The following is a 21,057-nucleotide window of genomic DNA, read 5'->3' as shown; positions in this document are numbered from 1 at the left end:
TTTCCTTGCTACCAGAAAAAACCCCCCAAAAAACTATGTCTCTCCAAGTATATCTTTTAACATATTCTTGATAATGTTTCAAGAATAATTGTCTTTTCTTCTATTTCACACATCTCCATGTTCTTCAGTGTCTTCCCACAATTCCACATATAGATTAGCATATGGTTCACCTCCTCTTGAGTGTAAAAGCATAAATAGTTTATCTTGGGTAATGTTTTCATTACTGTTACATTTCATGAAGCTTCTCCAAAGAAGGAAAAGAAGACTGCAGATGATTTAAAGATAGCTTATTTTGCTGGTGACCAGAAGCATATAAAGGAGAATATGGTAATGGAATATTTTGATAAGAAACACTAAATACTAAATAGTAATTTCAGGAAAGATTGAGTTTTATGATAATCTTTTTCATTTAATTGCAGATAATCCAATCCTCAGTTCTTGTTTGTCAAGTGACTGACTTAGAGTCATGCTTACTAGCAACTATGCAACCTTTAATTGCTTTAAGAATTTGACAGCTAGATAACTGATTTTTAGTATTTTGAACTTGACATTATGCTATCTTTTTATAAAACTTAAATGAAGCATCTGTTACTCTTAAATATTCAATACAGGATACCTAACACATTGTAAAATAATGTTGTGCTCAAAATTATTTTAGAAAACTCTGAAATGGGTCAGAAAAGAAGTACATTATCTCCAGATCCAAGATGAACCCATCATAAGTCATATGTCATTTTCTTTATTATTTCCTGTCACATACTATGATACTTAGTGTTGTCCATGAGAATTCACTTTATTATTCCATGAGCTCAATTAACAACATAAATATCTTCCACAAATTCATTACCGAAAGTATGACTGTTCAAAAATGAATAGAGTATGTTTTCTCTACCATTATTATACCATTATTACATTTCAAAGGAAAATTTAAAGTTTAAATGTCAAATATCTTTGTCCTTTTATTGTGTAAATATAAAGAAAACAAAGTTCAAATTCTTTATACTCTGAATACTGCATGCAATGTGCTTAGTTTCATCAAGACTCAGAAACCAGCGGAAAGAACCTTAGTCTAGGATGTCTTCCTCCTCAGGTCATTGAGGTTGCATTAATTCAGCTCTGAAATTCTTAGGTCTCATTATTAATGTTCTAACAATTATTTTTATTTTTTTATTTTATCTTAAAGGTGTGGGGTACAATACAGGATTAGGTAGATAAATGGTCATAGTACAGATAAAGTTTGGGCTTCCCTTTGGTCCCCACTTCACCTGGTGATTCTGTGTACTTTTAGTGGTGACAAACCTATATAAGTTTCTTGGATATAGATAATTTTTGTCTGTTGGTTTCCTGAGTACTGGTTGTATTGAAAATGTACTGAAGATGCGAGTCTACTTACTTTCCCCTGTGGGACTGGGGTGGTGGATGTCTCGGGAAAATTAACTTGTTTCTCACTGGTGTGTGGTGGTGTCGGCAGGTTTCTTATTTTGTTGCATCTTTTAACCTCCAGGCCAGCTGGTTGCAATTATGGGTAAGAGTTGGCTACTGACAATGTGGTTGGATATTTACTTAATCCTTGTTTACTGAGAGAATCTCTCTTTTACCTCAGGCAATGAGGTGATTTGTGGAGTGTGATTTGTGGAGTATGAGATCCCTTTTCAGCCCCAAAGTTGGTGGTGGAGTAGAACCAGAATGTGCTGAAATGAACCAGGCATGCCCACCTACAGGTCCACTGAGAGCAGTCACAAGCACCTGCTCTGAGGCAGGATCTGGTGTGCAGCTGCCTAGTGCCCAGAGGTGTGCTTAGGTTTGGTGGTGTCATGGAACCTCTGCTGCCCCAAGTTCTTTGCACAGGAGTAGAGCGAGTGCTTCCAATACCTAAGTATATGTCCAGCTGTAGAGCAGAAAGAGGCAACTGCACCAAGAACTCTTACCAAGGAAGGACATGTGGCTCGGTTTCTAATCCAGGTGAGCAGGTGTATTAAATATGTCTTAGCAAAGAGTGAATAATATGCCACTGTAATAAGTTATTTGCAGTAGATGGTAGGAGTGGCTGGTAGCGGTGGCTCAAGCTCCTTTTCCAGGGTAGCAGGTGTGCCTCTGGTCAGGGTATATGCCCAGGAAAGAGTACAGAGATATCACTGCCACAACAGGGTCTTTTCACAGAAAGTGACACATATGAGAGTTTCTGCTGGGTATATTATAAGAGTGGTATTGCTGATTCATATGGAATGGAATATCTTCTACTTTACCAGATATTTTGGCATTGCTTGCTATAGTATCTTAGTTTACATTCTACTGGAAGTGTAAGACCAGTTACAGTTCTCTGGTTTTGCTGATATTCAGATTTGGTAGAATTTAGTTGTTTTGTCAGCACAACAGGTGAGAAATGGTGTCTTGTCATTGTTTTAATTTGTAATTTCCTCAATTATTTTTTAGATTAAGTATATTTTAATATACTTTTTGGCCTTTCAGGATTTTTGTCTGTAAAACTCTTAATTTTCTTTGCCTAAGTTTGTATCAGCATGTTCGTATTTTTATTATTGACCTATATGTTTATGTATTTTTGATACTAATCCTTTAATGTTTATGGTGCAACTAACTTCTCCCAATTTTTTGATTTATGATTTTTTAAATATTTTGATATTTCTAACATTATTTATGCCTTATTTGGTTTAATAGAAGTAGCTAATATTTTGAATGAATAAATCTTATATTTTATACTTTCTGCTTTTATGTTCTATTTAAAAAGTATTTTCCAAACTTGTGGCTATAAAATATTTGCATATATTTTATTTTAGTATTTTTAAAACTTTATTTTCCATATTTACGTGTTTAGTCTATACATATACTGATTGTATAATATGATTTAGTGATATGTATTTCTCTATATTAATAAGTAGTTTCTTTAGTACTATTAATAAGTCATTCTTTTCTTACTGATCTAATTGTCACCTCTATTTTATACCAAATTTTATATATTCCTGGATTATTTCTTGGCCCCTCATGTTTCTGCATGACCTTGGTTTAGTGTTTTTGCTTCTCTAAACCTATTTATTTCTAAGATTGGTTAATAAAAGTATTTACCCATTTGGGTTGTTGGACAGGAAAATTAGTAATAATATCTTCTATTTATTTAATATGTATTGACGCTTTACATTTATTCTCCCATTTAATCCTCTTAAAAAATTGAACTTCCGAAAAGTTAAGTGACTTGCCTACAGTTTGAAGAATCATTTAGGTAAAGTTGGAATTTGGACTCAATTCTGACTCTGAAGATTGTGCACCTTTTAATAAGTCATGCCTCCTCTTAGAACTTAAGCAAGTTACTTAGTACAACTTAGTTTGGTTGGTTCATTTTATATGTGCTCAATAAATAGTTATTCTTTTTATTTAACTTTTATTCTAAATTGCTTTTCTGTGACTCATATAGGAATGCCAAATTCTTCTGGACTCATGAACCGTCGTTATGCCATTTCCAAAACAGATGCCACCGTGGTAGCATTTCTGAAGGAAGCTGGTGCCATTCCCCTTGGCATAACCAACTGTAGTGAATTGTGCATGTGGTATGAATCCAGTAACAAGATTTATGGACGATCCAACAACCCATATGATTTACGTCATATTGTAGGTGGAAGTTCTGGTGAGTTGTACATTTTAGTAGGGAATTTCTGTAAGAAGGAGGGTAGAACTACTATTGCACAAACCTCTGAGAAAGCAATAATCAGCAGTTTATGGTGAGTCAGAATGTGTTAAAGTCTGTTGGAGAGCATTGTTGACAATGAACACATATTCTTGTTTCTACTGTGTGTGTGTGTGTGTGTGTAGCAAGAGAGAGAGGAAGAGCGCCAGAGAGAGGGGAGGATATGTATTACTAAATTTGGTTTAGTTTAAGGCCTACTTCTTATGAAGACAAATAATGTAAGAACATTGAGCCCTGGTAACTGTGTGCCAGGAATGCTAATGCAGGAATATAGCAGATGTGGCCATAAAAATCTTCTCTGAGGAGGTGATATTTACAATGAAACCCAGTGAATCAGAGAACTATCACTCACTGGGAGTGGAAGTAGGTGGAACAGAGAGAATTCTAGGTAAAACACAAAGTGAGACCATGTTTAATGTGTTCAGTAAACAAAAAGTAAATCAGTGTAGTGTATAAGACAGAGAGGAGTTAAAGATGAAATCAGAAAGGTTGGTGCAGGCCAGATTATATAGAGAAGCAAAAGGAGAGGCAAAAAGAGAAATTAAGAGTCTTTTTTAGTAATCCAGGAGACAAATGATACTTGTTTCGGCTAGTGCTTGTGGAGATGAAAAAAAGTAGATGGTATTAAAGACATTTTAAAAATAGACTTTAACATGACTTACTGATAAATTGGATGTGTGGCTGTAGAGATGAGGGTAAAATACAAGTAAAAAATAACTCCAGTGCTTCTGACTTGAGGGATGGTGCAGGAATTTATTCAGATAGTGAAAACTGGAAGGGGCAGACAAATGTGGGCAGTATGATATATGAATATTATTTTTAACCAAGGAATTAATCAGTGATATGAAAGAAATATCAATAGAAACTTCCAAAACTGTACTACATATTTTAAAATTATTATTCTACATTCTTCATTTTAAATATACAACTATGATGTCACAGTTACAGATTACATTTATTTTTTAAATTCTTGAAGTATAATTGATATAAAATAAACAGTACATATAGGAGTTCTGGGACACAGTCAAACGCCTGCAGTCACCCATCAAACACACAGTCAAGAAAATGCCATGTTCAAAATTGTACAACATTTCACAGAAATTTTCTCACCCTGGACTCACCCCTCCCCCTTGCTTGGCACAGTACAGTATAGGGAGGAAGCAACAACCCAATTTCCAATTCCCTTCTTTTAAAAAAGGGAGCAGGGCATAACTTATTTACAATGTTCTGGCCTGTCTGGGAGCTGCCTAAGGGACTGGTCTCTGATTTGCCTAACTCAGAGCTTATAGGGAGAAAGGGAGTATAGCTTGGATCTCATATTGGGAAATGTCGCAGGGAAGAGTGGATATTGTTTATGAAAGTTTCAGGCATACGCCGCTCTTCAGACTCCTGGAAAAAGACATTATGTATCTGGAAGTACAATAGAACATTTAAGTACCTGATGAAAATCTGGGGTGAGACTATTTGGGATATTAAGACTTGCAAAACACTCCTTTATATGGTAATTGAAAAGTTCACACAAACACCCCCCCCCGGGGGGGGGGGGAAAGAAACTTTTTAGATAAGACTTTATCAGTAATTCCTTTGAATGTAAATGGATTAATAGTCCTAAAATATATAGATTGGAAGAATGTATTAAAATCATGACCTAAATATATGTTGTCTATAAGAGGCAGTTTAATCTAAAGATACAACGTGAAAAGATGGGAAAAGATATTCCATTAAACCAGTAACCTAGACAATTTATTTATTTGAAAGGAGTATCTTGTGCTTCCTATAGGTGGTGAGGGCTGCACACTGGCAGCTGCCTGCTCAGTAATTGGTGTGGGCTCTGATATTGGTGGCAGCATTCGAATGCCTGCTTTCTTCAATGGCATATTTGGACACAAACCTACTCCAGGTAATGTTAATATGATGGGCAGGGTGTTTTTACCTTTATGTTTCAGAGCGATGCATAACCCTAGCAGGATAATCTTGCTTATGATGATGATGATGATGATTTCTGAATGTTCTTAAATTAAAATTGCTATCTATTTTGAGCACCAACTCTGGATTTGGTGCTCAAAAACTGTGCAAGGTGACTTACATAATTTATTTCATTTAATACCCATAGTAACCATTTCAGTAACCATATTCTCATTTTACAAATGACAAATTCAAATCTCTGAAAGATTATGTAAACTTTCCCTAATTACATAGTTAAACAAGTAAATAGTAGTGCTCGGATTCACACCCACTTTGATTACCAGAGGCTGTCATCTATCCACTATATTAAACTGACTCATCAGTTAAATCTGATTTCTGCTTACTTAAAAAGTAATGAAACACAATTTGAAAAACATTGGACAGGAAAAATTTATGTAATCTGAAGACTACAATTATTAACCTTTATTAGGTTTTTGTTTTGTTTGTTAAAACAATGCATGCTCAATGTTGGCAATTTGGAAAATAAGAAACATAAAGAAGAAAATAAATATTATTCCTAATTCCACTTGCCAAAATTTATTTATGAGTTCTATGCTGTGCCCTTGTAACCCATGTACCAGGCACTGTGGGTTTTTATATACAGATACAACCCACATAACACACAAACAGACACAGACACAGAAAGATACTAACATTCTCTCTCTCTCTCTCTATCTCCTTCCCACGCATAAGAATACACATGCATGCATACACATGCACACTCACCCCCAAACATTTTATCTTGAATTTAAAATTAAAATTATACTGTGCCTAATGGCTTATAGCCTCTTTTTCTACCCACTAAACTTTATACCAGTATTTTTCTATGTCACTAAAATGAATTGCAAGTACTATTTTAGTGAGTGTATATTTATTACCTGGATGCCTCACAATTTAGCCTACTAATCCTCTGTTGTAGGATATTTGTGATGGTTCTAAAATTTTATTATTACATTAATGTTGCAGTCCTATTATTTGTTTGTTATTGCTATACATCTCATAAACATAACCTGAGGATGAATTACCAGTAATGGAATTAGAGTAAATACACATGAATATTTTATTTTATTTATTTTATTTTTGTTTTATTTTTTTGAGTTGGAGTCTCACTTGGTCGCCCAGACTGGAGTGCAGTGGCTGCTCCTGGCCACCACAGCCTTGCCTGCTGGGCTCCAGTGATCCTTCCGCCTCAGCCTTCTGAATAGCCGGAATTACAGGCATGCGCTACCACGCCTGGCTGATTTTTTGATTTATTGTAGAGATGAGGTCTCACTGCCCAGGTGGGTCTCGAACCCACGGACTCAGGCAATCCACTCACCTCAGCCTCCCAAAGGCGTGGGATTACAGGCTGAGCCACTGAGCCCAGCACACATGAATATTTTAAAAGATATTTTATATTTCTTGCTATTTTTGTGATATAACCTCTCATAAATTGAATAACTAAAGCCTCTTAATGCATTTTGCTCCACTGTTATTCACAAAGGCCAGACTGATTTATGTTTTCATAAGTAATGATTGAAAATTCCTTTCACTGCACTTTTATGTGCAAGGGGAATTATCATTCAGAAAAAAAACTATTATGTTAAAGAGGAATGAATGTCTTGCATGTCACTCAAACTACCATGTGTTCAGTGTAATAACACAATTCAAAGGCATTTAATTCTGTACTCAAAACTTCTTATTTTTATTCTACTTTCTTCATTTTAAATATACAGCTATGATGTCACAGTTACATATTAGGTTAATTTTTTAACTTCTTGAAGTATAATTGACATAAAATAAACAGTACGTATTTAAAGTATATAATTTGATAAGTTTTGACATATATGTGCATCCATAAAACCATTATCAAAATCATGATAATAAACATATACATTACCCCCAAAAGTCTATTTATGGCCCTTTAAAATTACGGTTTCCCCCTACTGCTGTCATATCCACATGATAATACTGATCTGCATTCTGTCACTATGCATAAGTTTGCATTTTCTAGAGCTTTTATAAATGGAATTATACACTTTGTGCTGCCCCTTTTTAAATAAATGGTATTTTGAAATTCAGCATAATGCCATTAAGATTCATCTCTGTTGTATTGATTTATTTCTATTAAATTGTACTCCATTGTGTAGCTGCAACCCAGTTTGTTTATCCGTTCATCTGCTGATGGACATTTGGGTCATCTCCACTCTTTAATTCTTTTTGGCTAGTATAAATAGTGTAACTGTGAGCATTCAAATACAAGTCTTTGGGTATACATTCATATACAAGTCTTTGGGCATACATTAACCTGTAAGTTTTATGACTGGATCATATAGTAGGGTTTTGTTTTTGATTGTGTGTTTGTTTCTACATTTTAAGAAACTACTAAACTGTTTTGCAAGTGGGCCTTGCCATTTTATGTTCCCAACAGCAGTGTATGAAAATTGAAGTCTCCTCACACATTCGCCAATTAAGTAATCATTTCTAATTCCCTATTTTCCGTAGCCCCTGGAAACCACTAATCTTTCTATGAATTTACCAAGCCTGGGTATTGCATATAAATGAAATGAAACAATATGCATGCTTTGTCTTTTGTGTCTGTATTCTTTTATGTAACATAATATTTTTAGGAATCATGTATGTTATAACATGTATCAGTGCTTTATTCACCTTTATGGCTGAATACTATTACATGGTATGGATTTGCCACATTTTATTTTATTATTATCAATTTTTTGTATTTTTAGCCCATCCTCCAAATAGTGAACATGGTACCCAGTAGGTAATTTTTCAAATCTCACCTTCCTCCTAGCATCTCTGTTTTTGAAATTCCCAATGTTTATTGTTTTCATCTTTATTTTTCTGTATACTCATTGTTTAGCTCTCACTTATAAGTGAGAATGTTTAGTATTTGATTTTTTGTTTGTGTGTTAATTCACTTAGGATAATGACCTTCTGATGCATCCATCTTTCTGCAGAAGACATGATTTTTATTCTTTCTTATGACTCTGTAGTATTCCATGGTGTGTATGTACCACATTTTTTTAATCCAGTCTACCAATGATAGACATTCAGGTTGATTCTATGACTTTGCTATTGTGAAAAGTACTATGATAAACATGAGTGTAGGTATCATCTTAATAAAATAATTTCTTTTGGGAGGATAAATACCCAGTAGTACCACATTTTGTTGATCTACACATTAATTGACAAACTTTTTTTTCCCCTTTATTTTTTTGAGTTGGAGTCTCACTCTGTCACCCAGACTGAAGTGCAGTGGCCGTTCCTGGCCACCGCAGCTCGACCTGCTGGGCTCCGGCGATCCTTCCACCTCAGCCTTCCAAGTAGCTAGAGTTACAGGCAGGTGCTACCATGCCTGGCTGATTTTTTGATTTATTGTAGAGATGAGGTCTTGCTGTCCAGGCGGGTCTTGAACCCGCGGTCATTTTTGATTACTGTAAATACTGCTACTATAAATATTTGTATACTATTTTTAAAAAAGATTTGATTTCAGTTCATCTGGTTATATGGCCAATACTGGAATGATTAAGTTATATCATGATATTATGTTTAGCTTACTGAGAAATTACCCAAATGTTTTTCTCAGTGGCTGAAAACATTTATATTTTCACTGGAAAAAGAATAGAATTCCAATTTTTCTGTATCCTCATCAACAATAGTTATTTTGCATTTGTTATTATAACCCTCCCAATGGGTAAAAAGCAGTATTTCACTGTGGTATTGATTTACCTTTTCCTGATGACTAATAATGTTAAGCTTCTTTTTATGTGCTCATTGACCTTCTTTATATCCTCTTCAGAGAAATGTCTATGCATGTCCTCTTCCCAATTTGAAATGTATTTCTTTAATTGTTGTTGAGTTTTAGGAGTTGTTATCTATATTGAATATTAGTCCCTTATAAGATGTATGCTTTGTAAATATTTCTCGCCTTCTATGGTTGTCTTTTCACTCTCTTGGTGATGACCTTTGGTACATAAATTTTTTTAGTTTTGAAGGAGTATATTTTATCTGGTTTTTTTCCCAGTGCTTTTGGTGTCATAACCCCAAAATAATGGCCACATATAATGTCATGAAGATGTTTTTCCCTATGTTTTCTTCTAGGTGTTTATAGTTTTAATTCTTTTGATATACTTTTGATTCATTTTGAGATCAATTTTGTATATGGTATAAAGTGACTCAGACTTCAATATTTAAATGTGAATATCCAGTTTCTCCAAGATTTTTTGAAAAGACTGTTCTTTACATATTTAATGGTCTTGGCACTCTTCTCACATTTAAAATAAAATAAAATAATAAAATAAAAGTCAATTGACCTTATATGCAAAGTTTATTTCTGTTATCTGTAATCTATTCAATTGTTATATAAAACTGCCTTAATTGCTGCTGCCACACTGTTTTGATTTGTATGGCTTTGTAGTAAATCTTGAAATCAAGAAGTTTGAATCTTTCAACTTTGTTCATATTTTTCAATTTTGTTTGGGCCATTTGGAGATATCAAGATTACATATGAATTTTAAGATATGGTTTTCTATTTCTGAAGAAACATAAGTCATTGGGATTTTTGTTGAAATTTCATTGAATTGGTAGATTGTTTTAAATATTATTATCACCTTATCAATATTAAGAACCCATGGGGACAGCAGGGAGACCTGGTGCACAGGGTGACAGCAGCCAGTATGCACAATGATGTACTTCAAACACACTGGTATCCTTGATAGGTACTATCCAGGTGAGAATGGTAGGGATTCTAGAGAGCCTGCATTTCTCAGAACAACTGAAAATCTACTGTATGGTTACTTTGTTGTTGTAGCTGGACAGGGTGGGCAAATAGAAGCTGATGAATTGCAGAGATGTTTGACATAATTGGGCATTCCTAGAGGATACAAATATTTTAACCTCAAGATTTGTCAGTTTATGGTTTCAAATCTGGGTAAAAATACTGTCTGACACAAGAAGTTTTAACAAATTTAAATAATTGTGAGTTGTAGTGAATGACCAGAGAAAACACTTCATCAGTTAAAAAAAAAAAAGTAGGAAATGAATGGTGGATCTTTGGGGTTATAGAAAGCCCTGACAACAGTGGATTTGAGTTGAGTCCCCAGGTGGGGATACAATTGCAAAATGATACAGTACCAATGAAAAGATCACTTTTAATGTTGCTACAAACTGAGGACTCTCATAGATAGTTTTTGAGTATGAAATATTTTTAAGCAAGGTGTTTTGAATTTCCCATATGATGTTTTCATTCAGTGTGTCATGAGTATTTAAATAAAGAGAAAGCTGCATTAACATAATATTTCAACTAGAGTTCTTTTTGCTCTTCCTCTTTGCCATCAGTAATGTGTGTAAACTTACATTGCCGTATATTCTTAACAACTGTTGTAAAGGTTTATTACTTCTTGTAAAACTGAAGGATTTTTTAGTTTTGGTAATAAATTCTTTGGAATTTTATTAATATAAGATCAAGGTTAATACACAATTTACCTTGTCCCTAAGTCATTATTAGTCATGCTTTATTTTAGTGCTATACTTATGTAAATTTAAATATGTAACATGATTAAGATACATTATGTATTTTTCATCATAAGATACTAGAAACAAATCAGGCTATGGCATTTATCTTTCTTCTTCTTGAGGAGCTTTAATCTGGTTTTGAAAGTTTCATGCATGGAATATTCTCATATAAATGTTTAAGATCACCTGGATTCAAAAATGGTTATCTATGTCAGGATTTACCACAGGAGAAATTTTGCACAGGCTTTAAGACATACAGGTATTTTGGTGGCCTTTTGAATAGACAGGGAACTTGGGTGAGTATTTTATGCCTCTTTAAAACTCATTATTGCCGGGCTTGGTGGCTCAGCCTGTAATCCCGTGCCTTTGGGAGGCTGAGGTGAGTGAATTGCCTGAGCCTGCGGGTTCGAGACCTGCCTGGGCAGCGAGACCTCATCTCTACAATAAATCAAAAAATCAGCCGGGCGTGGTAGCGCATGCCTGTAATTCCAGCTACTTGGAAGGCTGAGATGGAAGGATCGCCAGAGCCCAGCAGGTCGAGGCTGCGGTGGCTGGGAGCGGCCATTGCACTCCAGTCTGGGTGACAGAGTGAGACTCCAACTCAAAAAAAAAAACAACAAAAAAAACATTATTTTTTTTCCAAGATAGCTGACTAGAGGCATTTCAGTAATGCCATATCCACTTAGAAGAACAAAAATATTCTGTAGAAGCAAAGTCAAAAGTCTATAAAAACTAACATTATAGATACAACTTAAAAAAAAATTCCCTAATGAAAGTAAATTTAAAAATAGAAAGAAGTTACTGTTATATCTCATGTGTAGATATCAACTACAAAAACAGAAAGGATAAAATAGCAAGGAAATGTGACACCCTAAAGGAACATACTAACTATCCAGCAATAGAATTAAACCAAAAGAAAATTGAAATCACAGATAAAAATTCAAAATAGTGGTTTTAAAGAAGCTGCATGAAATGCAAAAGCTATTTGCAACCCAATACAAATAACTCATAAACAATTCAAGAAATGAATGAGAAATTTTCCAAAAAGATAAATACAACTTCCTTTCCACCATACATTCTGGAACTAAAGAATCAATTTAAGGAAATACAAAATACACTCAAGGAATTTAAGAATAGACTACACCAAATAGAATAAAAAATTCAGATTTAATTAAATTAATTAATTTTTTTTTGTGAGTTGGAGTCTCACTCTGTCACCCAGACTGGAGTGCAGTGGCCGCTCCTGGCCACCGCAGCCTCAACCTGCTGGACTCTGGCGATCCTTCCACCTCAGCTTTCCAAGTAGCTGGAACTACAGGCGCGCGCTACCACACCCGGCTAATTTTTTGATTTATGTAGAGGTGACGTCTTGCCACGTTGCCCAGGCGGGTCTCGAACCTGCGGGCTCAGGCAGTCCACTCACCTCAGCCAAAATTCAGATTTTAAAGAGAGGTCTTTTGAAATAATTGTGTTGGGAAAATAAAATAAAAAATAGAAAAAATAACAACGTATTTAAACATTAGAGACAACTTAAAGTGACAAAATTTATAAATCATTCATATCCCTGAAGGCAAAGAGAGATTAAAAAGTATAGAATATATATTTAATAAAATAATAGATGAATACATCACATGTTTAGAAAGAGACTTGGACGCTTATATATAAGATGCTCAGTGATCCCCAAGTAGAACACAAAAAGTCTTCATCCCGGCATATTATAATACAATTGTCTACAGTCCAAGTGAAAGTGCCAATTCTAAAAACAGTATGAGAAAAGCATCTAGTATTCTATTAAAAAGAATGAAACCAACCTTAGCCTTCTCAATAAAAGCTTTAAAGACTAGAAGAGAATGGGATTATTTATTCATAGAGCTGGGGGGAGGGAGAATCCTTTTGGCTGAGATTACTATCCAGAAAGATTAATCTTCAAAACTGAAGGAGAAATACAGTATTTCCCAATCAAATGCTGATGGTCTAACCCAGAAAAGAAGAACACTCAAGTAAATAAAATCAGAAATGAAAAATGAGATAACACAGAAATAAAAAGGATTGCCAGTGACTGCTCTGAACTACTACATTTATAAGCTAAAAAAAACCCTACAGGAAATAATTAAATTTTAGGAAAAATACAATCTATGAAGATTGAATCAAGAAGAAATAGAAAACTTGAACAGATCAATAATGAGTAGCAAGAATGGATTAGCTATGAAATGTCTCCTATAAAGAGCCTAGGACTCCATGTATTTACATCCAAATTCAACCCATGTACAAAGGAAAAATAGTATTGATCCTACTGAGACTAATCCAAAAACTCAAAGATGAAGGGATTATTTCAAACTTTTTCAATGAGGCCAGCATCATTCTGATACCAGAATCACACAAGAAAATAAGAGAAAACTACAGATCGCTATTTCTAATGAATGTTGATGTAAACATTCTCAATAAAGTACTAGGAAGCTGAATTTAACAGCACATTAAATAGATAACACACCATAATAAAATGGCATGCCAGGTATGCAAGGATGTTTCAATATATGCAAATTAATAAATGTGATACGTTATGCTGACAGAATCAACGACCAAAAAAATGTGATCCATCCAATTGATGCAAAAAAGGTATTTGATAATATTTAACATGGCTTCATGATACAAATATTTTGAAAATTAGCATAGAAAGAACATAACTCAAAATAGTAGAAGCCATATACAAAAAAACCCACAGGTAATATTATAATATTATACTGAATAGGGAACTGTTGAAAGGATTTTCTCTAACAACTGGTACAAGATGAGAATACAGACTTTCACCACTCCTGTTCAGCGTAGTACTGGAAGTTATAGCTAAAGCAATCATGTAAGAGAAAGAATTAAAAAAGACATTCAACTTGGAAAAGAAGTCAAATTATCCCTGCCTACTGAGGATGAGATTGTGTATCTAGAAAAAATACAAAGGTTTCACAAAAAAACTCTTAGATTTGATAAATGAATTCAGCAAAATTTCAATAAACAAATTCATTACAAAAATCAGTATTATTTCTATACACCAGTAACAATCTAGCAGAGAAAGAAATCCAGAAGACAATCTATTTACAAGTACAAAACAGATACAATACCCAGGAAAAATGTTTTGCTTACAATAAAAGTAGTCAAGGAAGTGAACATTTTTTTTTAACAGGAAAACTACAAACATGGATGAAATAAATTGATGACACAAATAAATGAAAGAATATTTGTGCATTTGATATCATTAACATTACCATAGTGCCCAAGCAATATACAGATTCAATACAATCTCTTAATATATCAACGTTATTTTTAACAAATTAGAAAAAAAAATCCTAACTTTCATATGGAGCCAAAAAAGGCCTGACAATCAAAGTATTCTTGAGAAAAAGTAGAAATCTAAAAACATCACATTACCTCACTTCAAATCATATTACAAACCTACAGTAAACAAAACATGGTACTGGTTTAAAGACAGACATTAATAGTATAAGAAAGTGTATGGCAGTAATGGGAAACTGTCAGGGTAGAGGGGTTGGGATTGGCAGTTGAGGGGAACTGCTAGGGGAAGTAGGGACATACCTCATCAACAAGGATATCTGCATAATCAATGTTTGTATACCTAACCCTGAATTGTACCCAACATCTTTATAATTAAAAAAAGACAAACATGTAGATCAGTGGAACAGACTACATCCCCCAAGTAAAGCCATATATTGACAACTGATTTATTTTATACAAATGCAACAATAATATACATTGGGGGAAGGGACTTGCTTTTCAATGAATGGTGCTAGAAAAATTGAATAGACATATAAAGAAGACCCATATCTTTCACTGTAGAAAAAAACAACTCATGATGGATTAAAATTTAAACAGAAATTCTAAATTTATAAAAATACCAGAAGAAATCTAGAAAAAAATCTTCTGGACATTGATTTAGGCAAAGGATTTATTACTAAGACCTCAAAAGCACTTGCAACAAAAATGAAAATAGACAAATGAGACTTAAATAAGCTTAAATGTTTTTGCACAGCAAAAGAAATAATTAAGAGCACAAAGAGACAACCTGTTGAATGGGAGAACATATTTGCAAACTATTCATTCAACTGGGAACTAATATCCAGAATATACAGTGAACTGAAACAACCCAACAACAACAAAGTAACTTTAAAAACTGAGCAAAGGACATGAATATATATTTTTGTAAAAGTGGCCAACTGGTATATGAAAAATGTTCAGCATTACTGACTATCAGGGAAATTCAAATTAAATCCACGATGAGCTATTATTTGCCCCTTGGTCTGAATGGATATTATTAAAACCACACACACAAAAAAACAAATATTGGTGAGGACATGGAGAAAAAGGAAAGTCTTCTACACTTTTGGTGGGAATGACAACTAGTACAGCCTGTATGGGAACAGTATGGAAATTTCCCACATAACTAAGAATAGAACTATAATATTATCCAGCAATTTCAGTACTGAATACCTACTTAAAAAAATAGAAATCATTATATCAAAAAGATAACTACACTTGTATGTTTATTGCAACACTATTTACAATAGCAAAGATATGGAATCAACCTGTATCCATCAATGGAGGATGGATAAAGAAAATGTTATATATAGATATATGTATCACACATACATATGCATATACACACACAATAAAAAATTGTTTTGCTATACAATGAGTAAAATCATGTCTTTTTCAGCCATATCGTTGAACTTAAATCATTCAGTTCCAGAATGGCACAGAAAGATAAGTATTGCATGTCTCATAAGTGGGTGTTAAAAACGTGTTCACAGGGATGTAGAGAGTAGAAAGATAGATAATGAGCATTTGAAAAAATAAAGGCGTGAAAGGGGGCAGGATGGTGAGAAATTGGTTAATAGTTACAATGAATGTTATTTTGGGGATGCATACTTTAAAGCCCTGCTTTGACAACTATGCACCTATTCAAGTTATTAAAGTACACATGCATCCCATAAATATGTAACAAAAATAAAACTTAATAAATAATTTGAGTTGAAAATACTCTATTACTCACCTCCTCTTTGTTGTAATCTATGTAAACATTTTGTTCAACAATACTTAAAAGTCTTGTACATTATGAACTTAGCTATGGAAGAAGAAAATTGATAGAAAAGATGAAGGGAATATATGAAAGCATTAACTATGGTTATTTTTGGCGAATGGGGTTCTAGGTAACTTTAACTTTTTTATGCATTTCTGTATTTCCCAAATCTTTCATAATGTGTTTTCTTTTCTTTTACAATCAGATGGTAATATGATTTATGAAAATTGTATTTTCCATTTTGTAATGCAAATTTATTTATTGCTGTTCGGGGGGAAAATGTGAGAAAAGCCATTTGAGCAATTTTATAAAGCCATATTATTTATTCTTTAAAAAATCAGATGTTAATTTTTAGAACATTAATGCATCCATTTTGATGTGCCATGTGCTCACTTTAAAACGTGCCTACTAAAAAGATTGTACTAAAATGTTGATCTGGCTACTACTAAGAATCAGGATCATGAGTTAATTATATTCCTTCCTATAACTTTACCAAATATTATATAATAAGCATATCTATTACATTTATATGGAATACTTTTAAAAAAATTTGACACTATGAGTTTTCAGGTAAGATTTGGGTTCTAATTCTGGCCTCTTACTATGTGACTTAGTCATTTAAAAATACTTCCAGAGTCTCAAATTCTTCATTTTTGAAAAATGGGTACTAACATCTTGACATAGTTTTAAATATTTAAAAATTGTGTTGGTAGAACAAACATTTAAAAAAATGTTTCTGTACTAGGTCACTAAGAATGCTTTTCTCCAATTCCATCCAATTTGTTGAGAAGTCCATGATTTTGTCCTTCTTTATGGCTGCGTAATATTGCATCTTGAATGTGTACGATATTTTCTTAATCCAGTCTGCTTTTGATGGGCAAATGGGGTTGGTTCTATGTTTTTGCTATTGCGTATAGTGTAGCAATAAACGTGTGTGCAACAAGGAACCGAATACCACGTGTTCTCACTTATAAGAGAGACGTGAACATTAACCACAATAGCACAAGGGAGAGATTGGCAGTCATGAGACATTGCCAGGGGAGGAAGGAAGAGGAGGCACATAACAACACAAAGGGTACCTTATTCTAAACCAGGGGAAGTGAGGACCATTTGGAGGCCAAACTTTACCTGCACATACATTACTCTATGTACCTAATCTTGACTTGTACCCCACATATAATTAAATAAACAAAATCAATAACAAATATATATTTTTAAGTTTCTGTTTTTAAATTTACAATTGGCCTGGCATTATTTTTTTCAAAAGAGCTTAACAGAAACATGAAATTAGTCTATTTTTCTCCTTGCCAACAGAATATCTATCTTATGTTGAGGATCAGTGTAAAAGTTACCCTTCAAGTGAGCAATTAGTTGTCAACTAATGAAAATAAAACATTAAGGAGTAAAGAGGAATTCATAAATATGATATGTCTTTCCATTTATTATGTCTTTAATTTTTTCAGCAATGGCTTGTGGTTGTTAACGTGCAACTATTTTTACTCATTTAAATCTGTTTCTAAGTAGTCTACTCTTTTTTATGCTATTGTGAATGGTAATGCTTTTTAATTTCATTCTTCAGATCATTCATCATTAGTGTATAGAAATGCAAATGATTTTTGTGTGCTGATTTTGTAACCACTGACAATTTCTTTTGATGGAATTTTTCAGAGTTTTCTAAATATAAGACCATGGCACTGCAGAGATAATTTAATGTCTTCCTTTCAATTTTTGTTTTCTTTTATTTATTTTTGCCCTAGCTAAAACTTTTAGTGCTGTATTGAATGGAAATGGCAAGAGTGGGCATTCTTTCTTTGTACTTGATCATAGATGAAAATTTCCCAGTCTTTCACTATTGAGTATGTTTGCTTTGGGCTTTTTATATATGGCCTTTATTATGTTCAGGTAATTTTATTCTATTTGTATTTTGTTGATTTTTTTAAGTCATGAAAATGTTTTGAATTATTTCACATAATTTTTCTACATTATGTGAGATTATCATATGAGTTTCCCTCTCATTTTATGACATTGATGTTCATATGTTGGACCATTCTTGCATACCAGGAGTACATTTCACTTGGTCATAATGTATGATCCTTCTAATGTGCTATTGAGTTCAATTTTACTAGTATTTTGTTGAAGATATTTGCATTGATATTCACCCGAAATATTGGTCTATAGTTTTCTTTTCATGTAGTATCTGTAATTGGTTTTGGTGTTGGGCTAATGCTGGCCTTGTAAAATGAGCTTGAAAATGTTCTATCCAATTTTTTATTTGAATATTTGATAGAATTCTCCTGCAAAGTCTTCTGGTTTGGGGCTTTCTTTTATCATTAGGTTTTTAATTACTGATTCAGTTTTCTTACTAGTCATAGGTTTTTTCAGACTTTTTATTTCTTCAGGATGTAGTCTTGGTAGCTTGTGTGTTTTTGGTAATTTCTACATTTACTTCAGGTTATCTAATTTATTGATGCATAATTATACTCTCTTACAATCTTTTAAAATATTCTGATTTTAGTTATTTGAACCTTCTTTTTCCTTAGTTAATCTAGCTACATGTTTGTCAATTTCTTAAAAAAACCTAACTCTTATTTTGAATTTTTCTAGCATTTATTTTATTTAGCACTGCTCTAACTTTTATAGTTATTGCCTTCTGATAATGTTGGGTTTGTAGTATTCTTTGCCTAGCCTTTGAAGTGTAGACTTAGGTGACTTATTTGAAATCTTTCTTCTTTTTGACATGAGTTTACTGCTATATACTTCCCTGTTATAGCTTTTGCTGCATATTATACGTTTACATATATTGTATTTTCATTTTCATTTGTCTCAAGGTATTTTCTTTTTTTATAATCAATATTTTTTATTATGATATTGTGGGTTACAGTTAAGGGTTAGGTATACAAATATACTTCGTTCAGGCACCCTTGTTGATAAGAGGTGTCTCCCCATACCCAGACAGATGTTTACTACCATTAATTCCATCTCCCTTCCCCTTCCCCCCCCATAGTTTCCCACCACTGTCAGTCATTTTCTTATGGTAATACATTGGATGATCAAGGTCCACTATATGAGTGAGAACATGTGATCCTCAGATCTTTGTTTCTGTGAGAGGTCACTCAGTATTATAGACTCTAGTTCCAAACAGGTTGCTGCAAAATTCATGATTTTGTTCCTTTTTATGGCTGCATAGTATTCCATCGTGTATATGTACCACTTTTTTAAATCCAGTCCTCTTTTGATGGATAGCATGGTTGCTTTCAGGTTCTTGCTATTGTGAACAATGCTGCGATAAACATTCGTGTGCAGGTATCTTTTTTATAGAGTGATTTGAGTTCTTCAGGGAATATTCCCAGTAGGGGGATTGCAGGGTCATATGGGAGGTTGATATTTAGAGCTTTTAGGAATCGCCACACTGCTTTCCACAGAGGTTGCACTAGTTTATACTCCCACCAACAGTGTAGAAGTGTTCCCTTTTTGCCACACCCTCTCCAGCAACGGTTATTTTTTGAGGTATTGATAATTGCCATTCTGACTGGAGTTAGGTGGTATCTCAGTGTGGTTTTGATTTGCATATCCCTGATGATTGGTGAGGTTGAACATTTCTTCATATGTCTGTTGGTTGCTCGAATGTCTTCCTTTGTGAAGTGTCTGTTCATACCTTTTGCCCATTTAATAATGGGATTGTTTGTTTTTTTCTTTTCAGCACGTTTGAGTTCCTTGTAGATCCAAGTTGTTAAGCCTTTGTCAGACCTGGAGTTGGCAAATACTTTTTTCCAGTCTGTAGGCTGTCTCCCTGCTCTCTTGATGGTTTCTTTGGCTTTGCAGAAACTTGTCAGTTTAATGAGGTCCCACTTGTCTATCTTATCTCTTATGGCCTGTGGGTTTCGTGTTTTGTTCAGGAATTGGATGCCAGTTCCAATTTCCATGAGGGTATGTTCTTCATTTTCTAAGGTTCTTTTGAATTCAGGTTTTACATTTGGGTCTCTGATCCATTTGGAGTTAATTTTTGTGTATGGGGATAGGTAGGGGTACTGTTTCAATCATCTGCATGTGGTCAGCCAGTTTTCCCAGCACCATTTACTGATTAGGTTTTCCTCTCCCCAGTGTAGGTTGTGGAGGCTTTGTTGAAGATGAGTTGGTTGAGAAATTGAGTTTTCGCTTCTGGAATCTCAGTTCTGTTCCATTGATCTATATGCCTGTTCCTATACCAGTGCCAAGCTGCTTTGATGATTGTAACTTTATAGTAAAGTTTGAAGTCTGATAATGTGATACTGCATGCTTTGTTTTTTATTTTTTATTTTTTTGCTGAGGATTGTTCTGGCTATTCTTGGTCGTTTGTGTTTCCATATGAATTCATGTATTGTTTTTTCTAGGTCTGAGAACAACTTTGCTGGTAATTTGATGGGTATTGCATTGAATCTTAGATTGCCTTAGGTAAGATGGACATCTTAACAATGTTGATTCTTCCAACCCATGAGCATGGGATATTTTCCCACTTGTTTGTGTCATCTTTGATTTCTTTCAGCAGAGTTTTGTAGTTTTCATTGTAAAGGTCTTTCACATCTCTGGTTAGGAAGATGCAAAGGTATTTCATTTTTTTTTGTGGCCACTGTGAATGGAATTGTGCTTTTTATTTGGGTTTCGGTTTGTTTATTATTGGTGTAAAGAAATACGATTGTCTTTTGTACATTTATTTTATATCCTGAGACTTTGCCAAAGGCCTTTATCAGTGTAAGGAGGTTTTTGACAGATTCTCTTGGGTTTTCAAGGTACACAATCATATCATCTGCAAAGAGAC

At 33.8% G+C, this 21,057-nt stretch overlaps 1 protein-coding gene across 1 annotated transcript in view; it reads left to right on the top strand.

Annotated features, from left to right (window-relative positions):
* The window catches only part of FAAH2 (fatty acid amide hydrolase 2), a 265,152-nt gene that overhangs the window by 7,787 nt on the left and 236,308 nt on the right, over window positions 1–21,057 (top strand). Inside the window, exons 3-4 of the mRNA XM_008058911.2 lie at window positions 3,428–3,637; window positions 5,478–5,597. Of these exons, the coding sequence (XP_008057102.2) occupies window positions 3,428–3,637; window positions 5,478–5,597 (330 nt within the window). The remainder of the gene's footprint in view (window positions 1–3,427; window positions 3,638–5,477; window positions 5,598–21,057) is intronic.

Source organism: Carlito syrichta, unplaced genomic scaffold, assembly GCF_000164805.1.
Source record: "Carlito syrichta isolate Samal-C Ts95f unplaced genomic scaffold, Tarsius_syrichta-2.0.1 Scaffold303647, whole genome shotgun sequence".
Lineage (NCBI taxonomy): Eukaryota > Metazoa > Chordata > Mammalia > Primates > Tarsiidae > Carlito > Carlito syrichta.
The sequence above is the reverse complement of the archived record's forward strand: the minus strand, read 5'-3'. Positions and strand labels throughout refer to the sequence as shown.